Below are 22,552 nucleotides of genomic sequence, written 5' to 3'. Positions count from 1 at the left end.
GGAATTTTGCAGCAGTAGAGATCCAATTTAAGAATTTAGGGGGAGAACCGGTCCTTTCTCACTTTACTGTGGCATTCATCATAATCAGCATCTCAGTAGTCAGCAGTGGGTTGAACATGCAGGGTAAATATATTAATCATTTAAATGCCTCAGTGCATTTTACTAGTGAGATTCAAGATGAATCTTGAAGTTGCAGAGACAAAGGGACAGATTTTAAGTTGTTGGACAAGGGGAAAAAATAAGATGTAAGAAATAGAACAGCTTCAATTAAACTAAGAAGATTGATTAATGCTAAAAGGCACAGGGGTCGGCAGTAAGAAAGTGCTTCAAAGGAAGAAATGAGTGGCAAATTATGCAACAGGAAAATAAATTAAGTCAGAGGCCAGGAAAGCACTATTATTCGGTTCTGAGTCAAGGTCAGTATAAGAACAATGAAACAATTAAGAAGAAATTCCATGAACTCTGAAGGAAGTTAAAACATTGTTGGTTGGAGTAGAGTAGTAGGAAGGCAAGAAGGGAAGGAAATTACTAACATTTACTGAGTATTAACAATATGCCAGAAAACATACTTAATGCGTTCCATAAATTATTATGTTCAATTCTAGCAACATCTTTGTGAAAAAAAAGCTGCTGTAAAGTGTTAAATTGGCAAATCTTTAACAATTAACTCTCCAGGGAAAGGAGGCCTGATTTGTACTGTCTGTCAGTTTCTGTGGTGTAAATATCACATTTTACTCAATTTAAAACTACTAACGTGGCATTGAGCAATGCACATCTTGGAAAATTTTAAATGGGCTCTTGCAATCAGGCATGAACTTACTCCAGCACACTCCTACTACTATGTCTGGTTTAATAATGAAGACATTAACACAAATCATAAATCCAGGAAAAGATTGACTCAAATTTATGCAAAGCTTTTCTGGTTCAAAACTCCATGATATTTTTACTAAACAATCTTTGGGAAAAACAAACAAAACAAAAAACTTATTGTCTGGATGGCTATGGAGAAGTCAGTCTTGGTCTCATGCTCTAGCTGGGCCAGAAATCAAAATTAATTTGGAGTCTAGAAGGACCTGAGAAATCCAAGAGACAGAGTTTGAGGAATGGAGTCAACCATTCTCTGGGAATCCAGAATGGAGCTTTGGAAACATGGCTTATAACTTCTAGTTAAAAATAACACTGTATGGAGATTTCCCTCTTCCTCTTTTTTAAAACATCTAAAGGAATTTAGGAAATCAAGAAGGAAAAATACCAGTCCCATCTTACAAGAAACCAAGCAACACCCACATGTAGTGAATTTTTATTCAAATGGCAAGGTGAAAAGACACTAAGAGAGAATACTCAGAGCAGAGGATCTAAGAAAACTTTGGCAGAGTTCCATTTAACAAATTATTTGATATTATATGGCAAAAAAAAAAATCAAGACCCTTCAGAAAAACAGGGAATAGCTATGTGGGTTGATCACAGAAGTAAAGAGGATGAGTTTCAGCCCAAAAATGGCAGATAAAATAAATCAAACAGAAAAGTCATATTTGCAGGAAGCTATGTTAATATGAGACCAAAAGAGGAGAAAAATCTACATTTTAAAAAGTCTGAAATTCACTAATTTGAGTCGGCTGCAAAGAAGTAAAATCAAACAAACAAAAGTCTTGCCTCTTACTTAGTTCACATATACAGAGAATTCCTGTTCTGCATTCTTGCCTTTGCCTATAAATAACTGGACTAATACAAACATTGTTTTCAACAACAAGTAAAAAGGGACCGGCTTGTAATCTGCATAACTGTACTAGAATAGGAAAAAAGGAGGGCAAACAATATGACTAATAGATACATACAAAAAGTGGTCATCAGAAAGTTATGACAAAACAGGTATGGATTGTTTTGTTTTACAGGATTAAAGAATTATATGGAATTCCAAAATATTCCATAGGTAATTATTTATATAGTAAATTGTTTTAAACCACATAAGAATTATGGGCACAATATTCAGGAGAGTAGGCATGAACTGTTAAAAAAAAGTGAGAAGAAAATGGGTTTTCTATAACAAGAGTAAAAACATTGACATAAAAGTTGATATAAGATATTTTAATAGCATAGGAAGGGGTTAAAACATAAACAGAATTCATTGGGGGAAAAATGAGGAGAGTAAAATGAAAGAAGCCAATTTGGAAAGGATACATACTGTGTGATTCCATCTATATGACATTCTGGAAATGACAGAACTATGGAGACAGTGAAAGATTATTGGTTGTCAGGGTTAGGAGATGGGGAGGGATGAATACGTAGAGAACACAGGAATTTTATGTCAGTGGAGTGGTCCCTATGATCCATCCTACTGGATACGTGTCATTATATTGCCCAAACCCACAGTACATACATGTGCAGTGAACTGTAAAGTGAACTATGGACTTTGAATGATTATCCGTGTAGGTTCATCAATCATAACAAATGCATCACTCTGGTGGGGGAGGGTGATAATGAGGAGGGTAGGCATGTGTAAGGGCAAGGGATCTCTGAGAAATATCTGTACCTTCCTCATCATATTTCTGTGAACCTAAAACTGCTCTAAAAAGGAATCTTAATGAGCAAATTTAAATAAAAAAGGAATAAGGTACAGGAATAATTTTACAGTGAGGATGCCATTTTAATCCAATAATCACAGTTATTATCAGTAATGGCACAAATTGAAATCTTGTGACCCCTGACTGGATGCAATGAGAACAGCATCCCTTGTGTGATTTCCTGCTGAAAACGCATAACCCAAATCTGATCAGGAGAGATCGTCAGACACACACAAACTGAAGAACATTTCAGAAGGTAAGTGGCCTGTAATTTGCAAAAGTGTCAAGATCATGAAGTCAAAGAAATATTGAGAACTTTGTCAGAAGACAGAAAGAAACCAAGAAGGCATGGCAAATAAATGCAACGTATGATTGTGAACTGCATTGTTTTCCTATAAAGGATGATATGAGGATAAGTGGCAAAATTTTAATAGGGCCTGAGGTAGATGTTTGTAATGCATCAATGTTAATTTCCTGACTTTGATGGTGTGTTGTGGTTATATGGGAGGATATCTTTGAAGGGAATAAATACTAAATTATCTGGCTGTGGAATAAAAGATTTAGCAAGGAAAAAGAAAAATGAAAGAATTCATTTTACAAGAAGAGATCAGAAAAATGAGGGAAACAACTTAAGAAGACAAAAATAAATAATTTAACTTCATAAAACTAACTGAATAATTTGTTTACAGGTACCTACTCAAATGGTAAAATACAATATATGCTAGGGAAAATATATTTGCAACTCATAATAACACTCAGGAAGATTTACAATATTGTGCTATAATACCTAAATTTAAAAAAAGACAAAAACAAAACAAAACAACTCAGCAGATCATAAAGTTGCTTTTTCTATGAAAATATGTTTAGAAGGGAAAGCTTGCTTTTTAGCTTTGTTGTGTTCCTTGGGTAACAGGTACACAATTCAAGGCAAAAGACATAGACTCGAAATGCAAATATTAAATAGCTAAACCCAGTTTTGTTCATGCTGTGAACGTAGAGAGAAAATTACCTTACCATAAGCAAAGGTAGAGGAATAAATGAAAGAAAATGCATAAGTAATTAAAGGTAAAGAAAAAAAAAAACTGACCGTAAGAAGCTGTAACAATACGCTGACCTTCACCAATATTTTTGAGCTAGATTTAAAGTGTGTAAGTAAAATAGAGAACCCTAAGACAAAACTTGAAAGCAGTCAGACAAAAACGAGCCAATTATCTTCAAAGGAGAGGCAGACTGTCAGCTGATTTCTCAGTAGCAACAATCCACTAATAATCCAGGAGACAGAGAAATGCTACCTGAAGTGACTGTCACTCTCAAATTCTATCCCCACAAAAATTAACTTTTTGACACAAGGCCAAAAATACCTTCGGGTAAAAAAAGCTGAAGATATCACCACCAGCATACATACTAATGAAAACATTTATTTCATAACAAAGGCAAGCAAGTCCTCCCTAACTGAAAGCCTGACATGGAAGAAGAAATAGTGAAGAGAATACAAAGTGTGTGAATCAATCTGAACAACCAAGGAACATAAAAGACAGTGACAGTATAATTCATGGTGGAGGTGAACAGCGCTAAAATATTCTGTGGTAATTTCCGGTATCCAGGCGACATTATACATTAAAGGAACTCAGAGATATTTCACAACAACAAAACTTGGAAGGGAGTATGAGAATTTGCCAAGACATAAAAAATGTGTCATGTATTGGATGAGAAGAATGGAAGCACTATTCAAACTACTCTTTTTTTCTGAAGTAAAATACTTCAATTACAAATGTTTCTAATCTTTTAAGTGACAGCACACTCAATAATATTAGTTTTATACTGTTTTATTTCCTGTAAGTTTAGAGCAAATATTAGAAGTGTTTTGAAGCTTTGACCAAAAAAAAAAAATTCTAAAGTAACAGAAGTTTAATTTTCCCCAATGAATGTTAAGAACAAGCTGCATGGTTTCAGCATGCACAGACATTTTTATGGTCCCATATGACGACACAAAAGGAAGACTTTCTGTACTATTAATCCTAAAAAAGCCACAAACACAGGGTCCGTATACTCGGTATGCATTTTTGTGTGTGTGTAAAGGGCAGAGAGTAACTATTTTGAATTTTGAGGGCCACGTAGTCTCCACACCATATTCACTCCTGTTTGTCTTCCTTTCTTTCTTTCTTTCTTTCTTTCTTTCTTTCTTTCTTTCTTTCTTTCTTTCTTTCTTTCTTTCTTTCTTTCTTTCTTTCTTTCTTTCTTTCTTTCTTTCTTTCTTTCTTTCTTTCTTTCTTTCTTTCTTTCTTTCTTTCTTTCTTTCTTTCTTTCTTTCTTTCTTTCTTTCTTTCTTTCTTTCTTTCTTTCTTTCTTTCTTTCTTTCTTTCTTTCTTTCTTTCTTTCTTTCTTTCTTTCTTTCTTTCTTTCTTTCTTTCTTTCTTTCTTTCTTTCTTTCTTTCTTTCTTTCTTTCTTTCTTTCTTTCTTTCTTTCTTTCTTTCTTTCTTTCTTTCTTTCTTTCTTTCTTTCTTTCTTTCTTTCTTTCTTTCTTTCTTTCTTTCTTTCTTTCTTTCTTTCTTTCTTTCTCTTAAATCCAGCCTTAAAAAATATGCAAATTCTCTTTAGATCATGAGCTACAAAGGCTTCTGGATTGAGCCCACACCAGCCCAATTCCTCTGCGAAGAAAACAAAATGAACTGCTGTCTCTTGCCTTCTGAGATGGCCCGCACTCTGTCTATGGAGCGTGTATCTCTTTACTTTAACCGCTGCCCACCCCCTTGTCTTGTAAAGGGTGAAGTCTAGTAAAAAGTAGTTAATAAGTCTACTTTTACTCTAAATAAATAAATAAATAAATAAATAAATAAATAAATAAATAAATAAAATGAAGAGTTACAACTAATAAGCAAAAACAAAAAATGATACAAGCTTATTAAAAATCCAATTAGTTCAAATAAAGTAGGAAAAGAGAAAAAAGGGCAACAAAAGCAGGTGACAGAAATAGAAAATAAATAGCAAGATGATAGAGTCAAACCTAAACATATCCATAATCATCTTAATGTAAATAGTCTAAATACCACCGTATATTTAAGCAGTGAAGTTAATCACCTTGAAGTTTTACCAGGAAAGTCTCTCTACCCGAACCAAGACTAATTGTAAAAGAAGACACTGTTTCAGGTAAAGAGGTTTGACAGCCACTCATACTGATCTGAGACAAGGAGGTTAGCTTCACCTCAGCGTACCTCTGGCACCCTCACTCTGAAATTTTGGAACAGACTCTTGCTTCCATTTCTAGGAGTTAATTTAAGACAGTTTGGCTAAAAGTTCACCTAATGAATATTTGACTTTGTATTTATATTTATATGCATATTTTGCATTGTTTTCAATGTTTTGGGCTTTTTGTCACAATGTAAGTTTTAGGAAGGCCAGAACTACAAGCTACATCTTCAGCATCTAACACATGAATGATGCTCCAGCAATGTAAGTTTTTACTGAATGACTGAATAAATGATTGTGAATAAGCACACATATACAGTCACTAAATTTTAAATAGTACATGCTTTCTATATGTAACATTTTTTTCAGTAACAAAAATGGTTTTTTCTCAGTCACATTTCCATGTACTTTCATAGTCTGTTTGTTATTTTAAGACCCATGCAAATTTTACATTGTGTTCAGATATCTTAATTGCTTAGCTATTATCCTGTTATCAGAAGTTTGGATAGGTTTAAATTTGTAGTTTTATAAACAGTATGTCTGTAAATGTTATTTTTTATTTGGAATTAATAATTTCTAAATTTTGCAGACCTGAGTTATCAAATCAAAGCCATAAAAACTTACAATTTCTTATATTTGTTTGAAATTACTATAATTTGAATCAAACTATAGATATCATTCATGCATGCCTGTTTCTTATTAATCTGCTAGTGACATTTTTATTTATTTCTGTAACTTTATTTTTAAGATACTTATTTCTCTCATTTCTAATAACAATTTACAGGATTCTTTGTGATGAGATTTTTTTCAATTATATCAGGTATAATTTGAATTTAAATTCCATATATGGATATCTAGTAATTCCAACAGCAGTTAAAGTGAGGATAACTTCTCTATTACTGAGTTATTCCTGATGTGTTTTGTATTTAATTTTCACAACTGTTTATATTACCTTTTAAAATACCTCTTCTTGCACTCTTTCTTTCTTTTTTTCTTTTTGTTTAAACCCAGAGCTGTGTATGCCTTCCCGGATTATTTGATTTGATTTAAACTTTGGAAGGTTAAATATCCTCACTGCTTTTCTATTTTTAAAAAAAGTCCTCTTTGAGCGATGTCTTGTCTTAGTGTTGGATACGAACTACCTGTCCCAACAGGAGATGAACAGAAAATATTTTATAGTGCCAGAAAATAAAAGGGTACTCAGAAAACAAAATGGTGCGTATGTCAAAGGAACACAACAGCCAATCTGATAGAGCTCCCAGTGGTCAAAGCTTAATGAATTTGAGCAACAAATTAAACCAAGTAGTATTAGATTGTCACACAATATAAATATATAGATGACATATATATGTGTATATAAGTAAATACATATATCTCCATGTAGCTACATAAATATAAATAACTACTAAACAGGGGAGAAGAGACAAATCTCCCATATAGAAGAATTTCAAGTAATTTTGTAAATTCTAGCCTTAAAGGAGTTGTAACATAATCACCTGTTCCTGAAGTGTTGGCTGTGCTGAGTGACTAGTTTCCCAAGAGTACGGGATGGAAAGTGATGCTACATGGAGCCCTGACCCAGGTATCAAATCAAGTTAACATCATCAGTGATGAGTAACACTGAGAGCATGTGCCCAGTGTATGATACGATGTTGAAAATGCACCTCACCTCTGCAGCCTTCCTCCCCAGAACCCAGAGCCACAGTCTATCCAAGAGAAAATTATCAGGAAAACCAACTGAGAAACAATCTACAAAATACCTGATCAGTAAACATTAAAAATGTCAAAGTCATCAAAACAAAAGGAACTTGAGAAACTTGTACAGCACAGAGAAGTCTAAAAATACATGAAGGCTAAATGCCATGGGGTTTCCCAGAAGAGATAGTCATTAAAGAAGATATAATAAAATCCTAATAAACTATCGAGTTTAGTTAATAGTAATGTATGCCTATAGCTCATAATTTGCAACAAATGTACTGTAATAATTTAAAATGTTAACAATAGGGGAAACTGGGGATGGGGTGACCAGAAACTCTTTGTAACTCTTCTGCAAAACTAAAATGATTCTAAAATAAAATAGTTTTTAAAAAATCTCATTGGGACTCTTTTATGCATTATTGGTTCTTTCAAAAAATATGTAATAAATGCCAAAATTCAATTTATGAAAACTGAGTCAAGAAGGAAAGGTAGCCCTGTAACCATTAAAGGAAGTCAATAACCCAAATTTTCCCATAATAAAACTGTTGTATCAGAAGATATTTTTAAAGAATTCCAGACATTAATGAAATCAATAATTCAACTGCACACACAAGTTTTATAAGGTAATAAAAGTGCTAATATTTCATATCTCATTTTATGTGGCTGTCATAACTTTGATATCTAAGTAGAGGAGGAACAGTTAAAAAAAGTAATTTTACTTAGTGATACCTTGCATTAAAAGGAATTATTTTATAAAGTAGAAATTTTAAACAAAAAGAGCAAATGGAATTTGGTAATATATCATTTACCAATGTGGACTTTTTCCAAATTTGCAAGTTTAGTTCAAATAAGAAAAATCATTTAAGGTAAACTCTTACATTAACATATTAAAGGGAAAATAAACAGTTCAATAGATAAATACATGTATTTGACAATATTTCATATTCATTTATGATTTTAAAACATAGCACACTAGGATTAAAAGGAAATCCTTTCATCTGAAAAAAAATCTTTAAAAACAACCTCACAATTAATGATAAAATGTTGAACATTTTTTAAAAATTAAGAACAAAATAAAGCGGCTCCCTCTCATGTCATCTATTCAATATTCTATTGGCATTTTTACCAATGCAGAAAGACAAGAAAAAAATGTATTTTTTCCTTGATCCCACTCCCACTCTCCTCATCAGACAGTGCTACAAACATTTGCTCCTTTCTGCAGCAAGACTGCGTGTACTTGCTCCAATTTCTCTCTCTCCATCCCTATTAAATCCACTGCAGAAAGAATTCTGGACCCATCATATCACATAAACATCAAGTTCACCTAGAATCTCCATGAAACTAAAGTCAGTAGTCAAGTCGAAACTCTCTACATACTTGCCTCAACAGCTTTTGACTCAGTTAATACACTTTCTTCTCCAAACATTTTCTTCATCTGTCTTCTAAGACACCCCCAGCTCTTAGTTTTCCTGGCACCTCAAGGAATATTCATTCTCAGCTGCATCTGTTGGCTTTTCTTCCTCCTTCCCACATCCTCCTCCACCTAACACATATGTCTCAACGTGGGTTTGTCCCTGAAAACAGCCCTGTTTCCACTTTTCTTACTACACTCACTTTCTCGATATCTTACAGTCCCATGACTTTAAATACCATCTAAATGCTGATGACTTTTAAGAGGTCCTAGTTTAGAATTCTTTACTGAACTTGTATAATCTCAAAACTCCATTTTTCATTTAGAGTGTCTGAAGTAACCATTTCTTCTTCAAGCAAAAAAAAAAAAAAATTCCACTTTCACTTCCTTGAAATCCTTTGCTCAAATATCACTTCTAAGTGAGGAAGTGTTGACCACCACCACTGCTCTGCTCCATCGTTCAATATTCCTCACCTTTCTTTATCTCTTCTTTTCTGAGAGCACTCTTCATCATTTTACATACCATAAGAGTGATCTATTTGTTATGTTTATTTTTAATTTCCTACTAAACATGTGAGCTTCATGACCCAGGATGTGTTGTCTTTTATTCAAGGATGTGACCTGGGACCCTAGAGATAGAGTGCTTGAAAAATAACACATGCTCCACACCTACTGCGGATTTGGGAATGAAGCAACCAATAAGAGCAGAGTGGATGACCTAAAGAAACAATCAATAAAACACTTGAAAACCTTGTTCACAGAAATGAAAGCTCATTATTATTTAGGAAAATGCAAATTAAATCATCAGATTTGAAAAAATAAAATTTCCAGAAATAACAAACTTAGGTCTCAACGCAGAATGAAAGGAACTCTCCTATACTGCCAGTGGGAGTTCGTAGTAGTTAAAACTTAGGAAAGTAAAATGGCAATATTTGGAAAACGTAAAGTGAGGCACACACTACAGATCTGCAATTTTACTCCTAATTATATACTCGGAAGTTATTCAATGTACATGTGCATCAGGGTGCATGTACAGAAATGTTTGTGGAAGCATTGACAGTAATAGCCAAAGTGAGAGGAAAAGAAAATATCATATATCTGTTATTGATAGAATGTATAACTAAATCCAAACATATGCATATACAGAGACCCTCTGCACAACATGATTTAATTCCATAAACCTACTTGAGCGAAATAAGACAGAAAAGAATATATGAACTATTTCGAACTCTAGTATGTCATTTCTAACTGGCTACATAGATGTTCAAACTATAAAGAAAAGCAAGGCATTATTAACCCAAAATGAAGCTGACTGTCACCTCTAGAAAGGAGAAATGGTGGTATTGCTATTAGACCCACAGAGAGAGTTCCTTAGGGGTTACCGATTTTCCATTTCTTGACCCAGGTTGAGGTCATTCCACTTGACTTATTTATTCATTAAAGAGTATACACGTGTTTTATTCAACTTTCAACGTGTATTACATTTGAAAATGAAAAAAGAATTAAAGGTCGATTAAGCAGGAAAACTCATGGATCAAAAAAAGACTACCTTATTAATAGAAAAATTGGTGAAAGACATGAACACTTAGAGAAATGAAAAATGTTTTAAATACATGAAGAAACGCGCATTCTCCCTTATAAGAGAAATATGCTTTCATTTACAGGATTAAAAAATGTTAAATGATGATCATACAGAGATTTGATAGAATTATGGAGACAGTTACTTTCATTCCTTGCTGTTTGGCAGGACAAACTCAAACAACATCAATGGAGAGCAATTTAGTAATACCTATGAAAACTTTAAATTTCTCCAGACTTCGCACCAGCATTTCCCTTCCAGTCATATTCCTAAAGATATACCAGCACGATGTGAAATAAAATGTCATGTTATTAAATTACTAAATAATTTTTAAAAACAACTAAATGCCTTTCGAAATGAAAGTGACAAAGCAAATTATGACATATCCACTGGAAAGAATGCCATGCAGCTACTAAACATTTTTAAACAATGAAGCATATCTTTAGGTCCTGAAATGGAATATGTCCTCAAGTTACATTTTTAAGTAAAAATAAACAAACCACGTTTTATACCATAGCCTAAATTACACCACCATTTATGTAAAAACCAAATCACAGATACTTGTTTAAATAATTCTAGAATATCTCTTGGCATATATACAAAAATCAGAAACAAAATGAAAGAAAACTGGTAAATGCAGTTGTGTCTTAGGAGAACTCTGGATGCCTAAGTATCCCGTCAGGAGTCCTAGTCTGAACTATACAACCTACTTTACCTTTTAAATTTTATACTAAGTGCATGTGTCATTAATTTCATATACAAATCAAGTAATATGCATGTAACAGCTACAAAAATAAGTTTGACATCACTACGAAGTAGTAGAAATATCCCTGTTACCTATGCAATTTTAGCTTTATATTGATATCATTTCAGAAAAGGAAGTCAGCTAACATATTCATTACTGTACTGCTTAAACAAGAGTATGATTGCCTCTGCTGGGGTAACAGACATGATATTATTATTATTATTTATTAATAATGGTGCAGTGAGGTATAACATTAGTTAGTATACAGTACTCTGGAATTATCTTTTTAAGTTAGAATCCCATCTCTACTTTGATTGGTGTCCTTAGACAATTTATTTAGACAATAAGGACATATCTTCCTTACTTGTAAATGAGGGATAATTTTTTTTTTAAAAACTACCTTATGAGATTGTTGGACTATTAAGTAATAATGAAATAAATTTTAGAAGTATCATTATCAAGGATATGTCAGGATGTTTCAAAATATTATATATCTCATTTGATTCTCACATGAAACTAGATGTGATTTTTTTTTACACTGTTATTTTGCTTCCAGAAGTGTGTCAAATGTTAGTGGTGAAAAGGGTGTTTTTTTTTTTTTAAATTGTATTGCTCCTGTTGATGATTTAAATGAGAATACCTTTTCTGGTTAGTGATTGTGTGTGATGCTGGCTGTTAGTTTAATAGAGATATTTTTAATTCTAATTTTTAACAAAATTGTATCCATTTACATCCTCTCTTTCTGTTCGTATCACAATATCCTATTACTATTCATCATTTCAAGCTACCTCTCTTCACTTGTTTTATCTTACTGATAATATGCCTATGAGAAACTGATGCGTTACTTCCTTCCAGGCTAAACCAAAGCTATCTGACTTCCATTTACTTCAGATAATTGGAATGGCTCTGTCCTTGGTCCCCACTGATCTCCAAATTGCTACACCTCTCTCCTTGATGAGTTTACATCACTCAGCACGATTAGTCATCAATTCTTTGGAGTCTGTTTCTTGTTGGCCTCCATCATAGTCCTACGCTTCCCCTCTCCTCCCTTCTCTATTTCTCCTTGGATGCTCTCTACTTGTACTCTGTGCTACTTGACTTATCATCAAAGCTCATGTCTTTGATCTTTGCTTTATCTCTTTATTATTTCCCTTCAGAAGCTCAAATATCATAAATTCATGCACTCGATCCATTCATAATTCACAGCTCAATCCCTCTGATCTGTTGAATTCATGATAACCAAACTCACACAAACTAGATTTGGGGCTAAGCTTATGATGCTGGTTTGTACACAGTGACAGCATAGGTATCAAGGAAAACTGAAAACTTCAGTGGTCTTGGAGTTCTTGTGGGCTATTTGGAAGACACAACACAGAACAGAGAAGGTCACTGGCAGAATTTAAGCCAAATGTCAGCCAAAATGCAAAATGTTCCTTTATAAAAATGGCTATATTAGCACATATTCTCACAGCTCAATTTCTTACTTGGTAGAAGAACATTAATCCTGGGCTGAGATTTAACATCTTCACTTAAAATTCTATATTTAATGTAATCTATAAATGTATCAGGTACAGTTTTAAAAGTGGGGTGGGTAAAAGAATTTTACTAAAGAGAGGATCTGATATTTGCATAAAGTGCTTTGCCTATTGTTAAGTATTGTCTCCTTAGAATTAAGGTACTTGGGAGAGAACCAAAGGTTTCTATATTATATCCCAACAAAATTACTGTGCCCTTTTCTAAACTTAGTCATCTACCTGGAAGCTTCCATGCTGTTCTTTATTTTAACTTTTAATTACAATTACCAGGAGCTATGAAATGCAGCCACCCAGTTACCAACACAGTAATAAAAATGATGATAATAAAAATTTAAGATTAAATAATATTCTTCAATAAAATGAATACAGAAGTTTAACTATATTATGCTTTATAATATTTAAGAATTCACTTGAGAAAATTTATTAAAGTGCTCCCTCCTTTTCTATTCACGCTTTCATAAGAAGCAACTGAGAATTTGAATATATGAACGTTTTCTAAGTATGAGTCACTGCCTTGCAAACACAATAGCATACAGCTCACTTTTTCATTTTCTTTCTGGAAAGGAACATTATTCTTCAGAACAATGGGGATGATATTTAATTGAATATATAATTGTATATTGTCTCCAAGAAAGAAAATGAGAGGGCTTCGGTAGAAATTCATAATACCATAATAATAATTCCCCACGCTTCATGGCCATTACATGCGCACCTGTAACTGATGAATTATACCGAGATGCTTTTTGAAGAGCAAATTAATGTGAGGTATCAAGTTATTTTTCATTCACAGAGATTTCTCCCCAGCTTTTGCCAACAGTCTTAATTTTCACATAATCTTCATTCTAAGATTATATTTCTTAAAAGTTCTATATTTTAAAAATAATGGGTTAAATGGTAGATTTAAAATTTTTATTTGAGTGTTATTATTTTTAAATAAGAGATAAAGTTTTTAGAAGTTTATTTGGCATAGAAAAATTTTTGAGTTACTTTTTATTATTAGTAGTCTATTATTATGATCAAAGTCCTGCCATCTACTACCAACTATTACTAGTCCTTATAAATTCATTGGCCTAAAACCAAAGAAATAATATTTTTAGAAAATAAATCCATAATTATCTCTTATCAAAAACATACTGCAATAAAAATAAATTCAAGGGACATAACCTAGGGAGGTAGATTTTAAAAGATGTTATGTGAAAAACTGAAGCAACAAGAAAAAGAGATAAAAGAACTTCTGCATGAGGGGGTTATAAAATGGTGAATACAAGACAGGCATATACAGAAATAAGACAGTGGTGAGAAAGAAAAGATGAAAACATTGAATCTCTGGGTTACTAATTCAAGGGGTAAAAAAGAAGAGTGGGAGGGGGGAGTGCCCACAAGTCACTGTAGTACAGTGAGGGGAATGGAGTGTGTACATGCGTGTAACTGCTGTGAGTGTATGGTTTTGGGATGGTTGTAAAGTGATCTTCTCACATTTATACATGAATAATCTTGATATTTGATATCATGTTATATAAATAACTTCATAGAAGAGTTTATTAAACATACCTTATCACTACTACTAGTAAGGACTTTTAAGTAAAAGAGTAATTGTGGCTGTTATTTATATATAAGGGGGTCCCATATCTTTTTTTTCCAAATATTCAACATTTGACATTTTGCTTAAAATGCTAACAAGGAGTCTATTCCCATTATTTTAAATGGGAAATAAATATAATGCTTACACATTAAACCCATATTCAAAACCAGTTTACTATAAAAGTAACTAAAACACAGTAAAATCTCTAAATACGAATAACATGCTGTAATGTCAGTATATACAGTGTTTAAGCCAGTGTTACCTGATCATTTAAAGGTTAATGTGAAATTAGCATGGCTTCCCAGAGTGCTTACAAAATCTTAGATGCACATTCTTTTTGAAAGCCTCTGTTATTAAACTATCTATAGATGGTTTCAAAGCATCAAGTGTACCTGGACTGCAACTCAGGATCTTAAATACTGCTTTGTTCAAGTGTTAGAGCGAGCTTTGAGGATGTAAGCATATGTTTTTCTATATAACTTCTGATGGAAATATTGAGAGACATAGATGTTGTATGCATTTTGAGAGTTAATAACCAAGAGGTGGTCTCCCTGGAAAATATCATCAGAGTTCTGGTAGGACATAACTCTATATAAAAACGCTTTTATTACCTCTTGCTTGAGAATTTGTATGAAAAATCTTTATAAACTCTAAATTAGGTTCACCTTTTTTGTGTAGTTGTTATCAGAAAAATATGTCTATATTCATCCAAAAAGTCCAAACGTCTCCTCATCAGGAAGGTCTTTATAATCATTAAATCTAAAGGATTTTCTCAGGGGCAAGGTATAGCTCAGTGGTAGAGTGCATGCCTAGCATGCATTAAGTCCTAGGTTCAATCTCCAGGACCTCCATTAAAAATAAATAAATAAACCTAATAACCTCCCCACAAAAACAAACTAAAAAAAAAAATTTAAAAACATTAGGAAAGATTTTCTGCCAATGTCTATCAAATCATCCTGATTTATTTTCTTCCAGGACTTTTTCTAACTAAAATCATCTAACATATTAATTTGTCTTGTGCCCAAAGCTTTTATAGTTGTCATTAATAGGGTTCGAATGGAAAACAATTGTATACCAAGAGCCTGCCTGCTCCCATCGCACCACTAAAGCAGGTCTATGTGTATTGAACAGCTAAATGTGTCTGTGTGTGTGTTTTATGTAGGTTCTCTTTATCATGTTTGTATAAAAAAAAAAGTCACCTGGGAGTTTTTAGTCTCAGCATTATAGTTTTTAAAATATTCAGGAGAGTGTTTCCAACTCTCAGAACTCTCATATAATATAAAGTTCTTCCACGTGCTCACTTGAGATCTGCTTCCCCCTAAGAAGACAGCGTCTTCTCTCCATCCTGGTTCTAACTACTCCTTCCCGTGCTGCAACCAGGTTTGACTTGATTGTACCCAAATTTTTAAGGGCAAAACGCATACGATCTAATACAGTGGGCACAACTGGTATTTCCAGACTTCGTTAATGTTTAATGTTGCATTATTCTCTTATGAATAACATTTTTTCAGTTTCTGGGAGATGTCTCTTCTAGAACTTTCCAATGCTTACTTCATTATAAAGTATTGCACGTCAAAAACCTCTTCCAAAGAAATAAACTGATAAATAAAAAATAAAAGTATATACCTTGACTCTCCAGTCCCAACATTTAATAACACAGATCCATGTAACACAAATCCCAAAACTATTTCATTTCCACCTTACTTACAAATACTGCAGAAATCGAACATGGGAATATTTCACACTTACTGTTTTGTTCTTGACTTTGGGGGCCTCTGTTGTATATAATACAAAAAGAGCCTCATAACTTCCTGTTATCCTTATTTATTACTTTCTCCTTCTCTTAAAGGTAGACACTTTGTGAGTAGAGAAATTATATTTTCACCACTATGCTTAACACCAGCATAGTACCTGAGTGGTAGAAGGTCTTCTAGATATTTGTTCAAAGGATGAATAAATAATTCACTTATGGTGGGTGTGTGGAGCCCACAAGTCTACAGAAAAGAATGATCAAGAGACTGGAGTCAAATATATGCTTTAAGGATTAGACAGAATATGAATAGGAGAGCAGGTTTTGAAAGAAATTCAAGTTAGGAAAAGCAAATTCTGACAGCAATTCCAAAGAAAAGAAACATGATTATAGTTGAGAGCATATTCAGAAGCAAGAACCCAGAAAGCAGTAAAGTAAGGACTGAGCTGTTAAGGAAAATGTAAAAGGCTCTGGCAAACTAAGGAGGTTGAGGACAGGATTTCTCAGTCTCAACACTATTGACATTTAGGACTGGGGGTCTGTCCTATGCATGGTAGGATTTTAGCAGCATCCCTGGCCTTTGACAACTAGATGCCAGTAGCATCTCCCCTAATCAGTTGTGAAAACCAAAAATGTCTCCAAACATGGATGAACTTCCCCTGAATGACAAAATAACTCCCCAGTTAGAAATACTGATGTAGGGAATTTTGAACTCATCATGCCCATTGAGGGGACATGTGGGTAAATAAGGCAGTACTAAAGGTACAGAGTTGAGATGAACTAGCAAAATGCATGGCTTCCATCATTTTCAGTGTGGGACAGGTTAGAGGAAGAAATTGAAATACTTAAAAGTGAACTGAAATGCTGAAAATTCAAGTGACTAGAAAGATGCTTGTGCAAATAAAAGCAGTTGGTTCCGGGGAGAAAGTTTCCATTGGCTACTCAGAAAGGAGGATGTTTATACTGGGTTATAAACTATGGGAAGACAAAGCCATGGCAGACTACAGGGAACCATGTATCTCTTGGTAGAAAGTGAACTAGGTTATCATCTGAGGACAGAAGAACAGTAAATACCTGTGGTCTTTTTACTCTCCTAAAATAGAGTGCAGCATTATTGCTCTAGCTCTTTGAAGCCATCATTTCTTCAGGAAAAGGGATATAAAATTAAGAAACAATTAAACATGGTTTCGGTTTTTCAAGAATGCTAGACAACTGAGAACTCAACAAGATTTACAAACACCAATTTAAGAACATATGTGACAAATGTATTCTGCATTTAGAGAAGAATGGTATCAGTGAGGTACCACTAGGTCTAAATGGCCTGGTGGCCCCAAGAATCTCTTTCATAACTGTGGACACTATGTTTTCATTATATCAAGAAGATAGACACAGTTGCCCTGATTACTTTCTAAAAATTACTAATATGTTTTTACTTCAAATGGTTAATTATTTTACTATGCTGATCAGGTTTATCATTGACCAACTATGTTATTAATTTTTTGATGTTTTGGAATTTTTCTCAATCTCTGGTTTTGATTAAAAATCTATTGTTAACATGTTTTTCTCCACTTGAGAATAATTATTATATAAAGAGCAAAGTTTGTACAGTAAATAAAATTAGTAATTCACTCAGAACTATATGCTTGTCACAGCTAAAAGTGAATTCAAGACTATCTAGTTTAATGTCATTATTTGTTTGAATATTTGGAATTCCAGAAATTATCTAGGGTGACTGAATCAGGCAATGAGAACTTGTGATAAGCTACATGTAAAAAGACATTAAACTAACAAAAATAGTTTACAATCACAGTGTTTCTCAAATATTACCCTGGGAAATTTTAAAATGTTTATAGAAGGCTGAGATTCGAAAGCAACATAGGACAAAAGTACATACTTGAAGTTCAGGTTTTAAATCCCTTGCTTTGGAAGGTAAAGAAAAGGTAGCAGGCATTATCCTGCATAGGATACTTCAGTGTGATTATCTCACTGAAAAGAAAAAAAGAATTTACACCAAATATACTTTGGTTTGGAATATATTTAGTTGAATAATTTAGAGGAAAGTGTTTTTTGTTCATTGGGAGCTGAACAAAGAAATGCTTTGAGTGCATCACTGCTTAGCTGGTTTCTTAATAATAGTCATGGCAGTGGCAATTCAGCCACTGACTTTCTTTCTCTTTTTCTCTCTCTCTTTATTTCTTGTTCTTTTTTTTAAAGTGGGTTTTTAAGTGTTCATATATGTCACATTTATAAGGTAATCATATTAAAATAAATAAAATTTAAATATATAATGTACATTAAACATATAAATATGTATCTATGTGTAAATATATAAAACCATTGACAAGATCAATACTATAGATGAGAAAATGAAGGCCAGGAGAAGTTAATTGATTTAACCACTGAGAGAAAAATAGTGGCGGAAACAGGGTTCCATCCTAGGTCTTCTGACCGGCAGTTTTATGCTTTTCCTAAGCTTTCCTCTGCTTTAACACAATGAGAAATCAGGGTTTTCTTCCCTTTGCCATATCCCTTTAAGCAGTAATGGGTTTTTACCTGAGAAATTATATGACATTCATTCTTTGTAGGGTTTAGTTGGCTAATTATCTGGTATTTAAAAATGTTCTCCCTCTTCAAGTATGTGCTTTCTAGTCTGGTCCTCAGCCACCAGCCCTGATTCTGAGCTTCCAGTGCATTTTCGTCAACAGTGGAGTGTCTATCACTGTCTTCCCATATGTCTAGTAATTGGGACATGTGTTACTCCTGCATCTAAGCTAACCTAGAGACACTGAGTCACTTAGCATCAGTATCACATGCCTACTTTAAAGAAAGTAAAAACTGGGAGTAAGGTATCTGAAAGAAAGGATGAATATGTAATAAATTCAGTATAAGTCATGTTGGAAAGAATATCTAGGGAATTTTAAATTTTTTAGATTTCATAAAGAAAATACATATTAGCCCTAAATTAGATGCATCATGATATACGTTTATAAAAATATTCTATATTGCCTATTGCCTTTTTTGCATATGCTAATCTACATGTTTACATCTAAAATAAGATCTTTAATTACATAAATAATTAATGCAATATAAATAGTTAATAATAAGCCAATAATACACATACTGTACAATAAACAAGGGAAAGTTAAAGATAGCTATTTCACAGGTCTTGACATGAAGAAATGATAGAAATACAAAATGACCTTTAAATATAAGCTAAAAAATAGATGCTCTGTATGCCAGAAGTAAACTCAGAGCTACAGCATCTAATATATTTCTGTTGATCTGGTAGTTCAGGACATACTTACAGAAAGAAACTGGTGAACATATTCCATAAATTCTTTATGCCCTTCCTTATTAAAGAATTTTCTTGTTTGCTTTCATAGAGCAGAGTGAGGAAAAATAAAATAAATGTTATATATAAAAAATGCATATATCTTAAGTATTTACCAGCTTTAATATTCCATAGTGATATTTATTATTATTTTTCCCTACCAAGGAGCCAAGAGGTATCAGATGACTCTGAGAATTCAATTCAATACAACTCAGCTTCATTTAATCCACTGAATTTTAAAATCTACTATAAGAGCTAGAAATAGAGATACAAAGTTATGTTCTTGGTTTCAAGTTATTGATATTCTTTGGGGAGAGAAGAAAGTCCATAAGAAGTAGCTTGACTCTATCAAAAGAGTTCATAATGTAATGATAATTCAATTTATTAACATTAATTTAATCCTCATTAAGGACTAGATGAAGGAAAATGTATGCAAGTTAACAAATAATCACTATGTCCAAGAAGAACTCAAGGAAATTATTTATATTTCTATGGTCCAGATTTCTGTTATATATTTCATGTGGTTGGTTTCAGAAGCTGAAAGTTGGCTCTTGCAGCAACCATAAAATCTCCCTTAACGTCTGACTTCAGGCTTTCAGTCAGATGACACCTGTAATAAGTCCACTACCGTGCACCTTCTGGTAAAGTTGTTTAGGTTGCTGTTTCTTTTTCTTCTCCTTCTAGTCAATATGACATTTAACCTTTAATGTCATCTTTCTCATAGTGCCAGACATTTAAAAGGACTGAAATAATTGGAACATGAAAAAATATATCAAAGTGTTTTTTTTAAATCAATGAACATATATTTTTTCAAAAACAGTTCTTTTTAGAAGACAAAAACTTCAAGCAGAATTTTAATTTTGTGAGTGAAGCTATTAAAGTTTAGGTTGATGTCAAAGTCACCAATGCAATAGTGGATCTATCATAATTTTATAGTGTTAACATTGATAAATGAACACCTGCTTCCCTTTGGTGAGTATGCTTAACTTTTCTTTTTTCTTTGACATATTTTCATAACCTATCTGTAAAAATAATGACACTGACTATTTAAATGAATTTTCTTAAGACATTACCTAATTTTGATTAGATTCAGATAGTGCCAAGAAAGAGAACTGGAAATTAATAAAATCTAGTGTATAAAAGTAGTCATCCTTACTCTTATGTCACATTTCTCCTTCCACTCCCAATGACAACTCAACTTCCTCACTAACTTTTACAACTCAACAGCGTGCAATCTCCTCATATCGTCGTATTGCAATAAGGAAACAACTCCTACCTGCTTGTCTTCCCGTATATTTTTCCTTTATATAAATGTACCCAGAAAAATAAGTAACATTCATATCTGGAATAAGTTTTCCTATAAATAAGCATTAGTTTGGCCTTAGGTCATATTTTTAATGACATTTGCTTTCTCATTCTATAGAATATTAAACAATTTTTAAATATATCTTTCCTTCCTCACAAAAGTCGACAGCAATGCCAAATATACATATATGTGTGTGTATTATATGCATGCATTATCACTTTAAATGACTAAATTGACATATAATTTTCTCACCATCATTGATTTCTAACTACAGATTCTGAAACTGCAATTTTTAGTACCTCTTTAACCCATGAGGTAGTAGGCAGAATTAATTCTAGTCAATGAATTCTTACATTTATCATGTTATATACATTACACAGTTTTTCAAATTATAATTTGTATTCCATAAGCAAAACTTGCTTTAGGTATATTTAGAGAGTCAAATTTGAAAGAATGGCAGTGTTGACAAGCTTCAAATTTTCTTTACTGAGATGTACAAAAAAACAATGTAAATATTAGCCATTTCAATACAGACTTACCTTGCCTACGTATTGATAATCAGATCCTGTATATTCCTCCAGTAAGAAAAACTGATTCCACATCCAACCACGTTTTTGACGATGCAGAATTTTGCCATCACTTCTAGGTATGCGTGCACCTAAAATTCTTTTCTGGGGCACAGGAGTCCTTCTGAACATTATCTCTGGAGAACAGAAATGTGGCAGGCATACCCAGAGTAGAAACAGTAGCAAAAATTGATATATTGTCATAGTTCACTTCTTGACAATTCCCAGCGTGGATGAAGAAAAAGCAGTCCTATTTTATTGGGTTGAATTTTACTGTGTTTCAACTGGTTTCCAACATTTCATCAATGTTTTGGACATGTTTCCAAAAGCTTCAAACAAACAAACAAATAAAAAAAGTCAGTTAACAACATTACGAATGTTACCTGTAACTTTAAAGTTAAAGATTAAAGTCACTGTAAACTTGAAGATTAATTAATAAAAGAAACCAAAATATTTACTTTCCCTCTTTTACATAAAATAACTTAGTTTTAGAAACATTACTTGTCTAGTAACATGTCTACAATTTAAGAAAAATAATTATAAATAATTTCTTTCAAATTCTAAAGAAAGGTCATATTAAGCTTTTCTTTTTTTTTTGTCTTGGCACTTTACTGGTTTTCAAGAATTATGACCTCTATACAAAGCGCAGACGTAGTTAATTTTGCATGTCAACTTCTTCAGATTAATTTAACATAAATTTTGAAAACAAAATGGTAATTTTAATAAACTACAGGAAACATGCATTTGTCATGCAATTCAATGATATTTAAATGGTTTTTAAACAGCAGCACAGTTTCTTCAAATTTAATCCTGTTCAAAGGTAAAAAGTTAAGCCAAAAACGAGACCAAAAAATCTGAGTGTCTTTGGCCGAAGACCTCTCCCTTCATCCCTTTTAGGTTGGTCTGTGGAGGTTCCTAGAGTAGAAAAAACTCACTACTATAGTAAATCAGCCTATGATGTAACTTACACTATTGTGCAGAAGGATTTAATCACGTTGTCAACTACACCTTTGATACAATTGCACAGTGTGTCCACTTCTAATCAGCCCCTTGCCGCTGTCTAGGACTCCATGACGCCCAGACCCCCAACTACCTGCTATTACTTTTTCTCAGCAACATGTGCCAGATAATCCCGCTAAAATTCAAATCAGATCATGTCACTTCTCTCCCTAAAACACTCTGATGGCTTCTCATCTCACTTTGATTAAAACCCAACATCTCACAAAGACCTACAATGCTGTTGTCAATTTCACGACTGCTGGTCCTCTCTCATGTTGAAATTAAATCCCCCAGGGTGCTCC

The 22,552-nt window shown here is 33.1% G+C and overlaps 1 protein-coding gene and 1 long non-coding RNA gene across 6 annotated transcripts in view; one reads left to right on the top strand and one right to left on the bottom strand.

The window, feature by feature from the left end:
* The window catches only part of LOC102532653 (cadherin-10), a 104,706-nt gene extending 83,251 nt beyond the window's left edge, over positions 1-21,455 (bottom strand). For all 3 annotated transcript variants that reach the window (XM_072951277.1, XM_015235438.3, XM_072951266.1), the window contains exon 1: positions 21,225-21,455. In XM_072951277.1, the coding sequence (XP_072807378.1) occupies positions 21,225-21,455 (231 nt within the window). The remainder of the gene's footprint in view (positions 1-21,224) is intronic.
* Positions 1-22,552, top strand: part of LOC140689971 (uncharacterized) — a 45,633-nt gene that overhangs the window by 4,528 nt on the left and 18,553 nt on the right. The gene's annotated exons all lie outside the window — the stretch shown is intronic.

This window comes from Vicugna pacos, chromosome 3 (assembly GCF_048564905.1).
Source record: "Vicugna pacos chromosome 3, VicPac4, whole genome shotgun sequence".
NCBI lineage: Eukaryota > Metazoa > Chordata > Mammalia > Artiodactyla > Camelidae > Vicugna > Vicugna pacos.
Note: the sequence above shows the minus strand (reverse complement) of the source record. Positions and strands in the feature narration are given on the sequence as shown.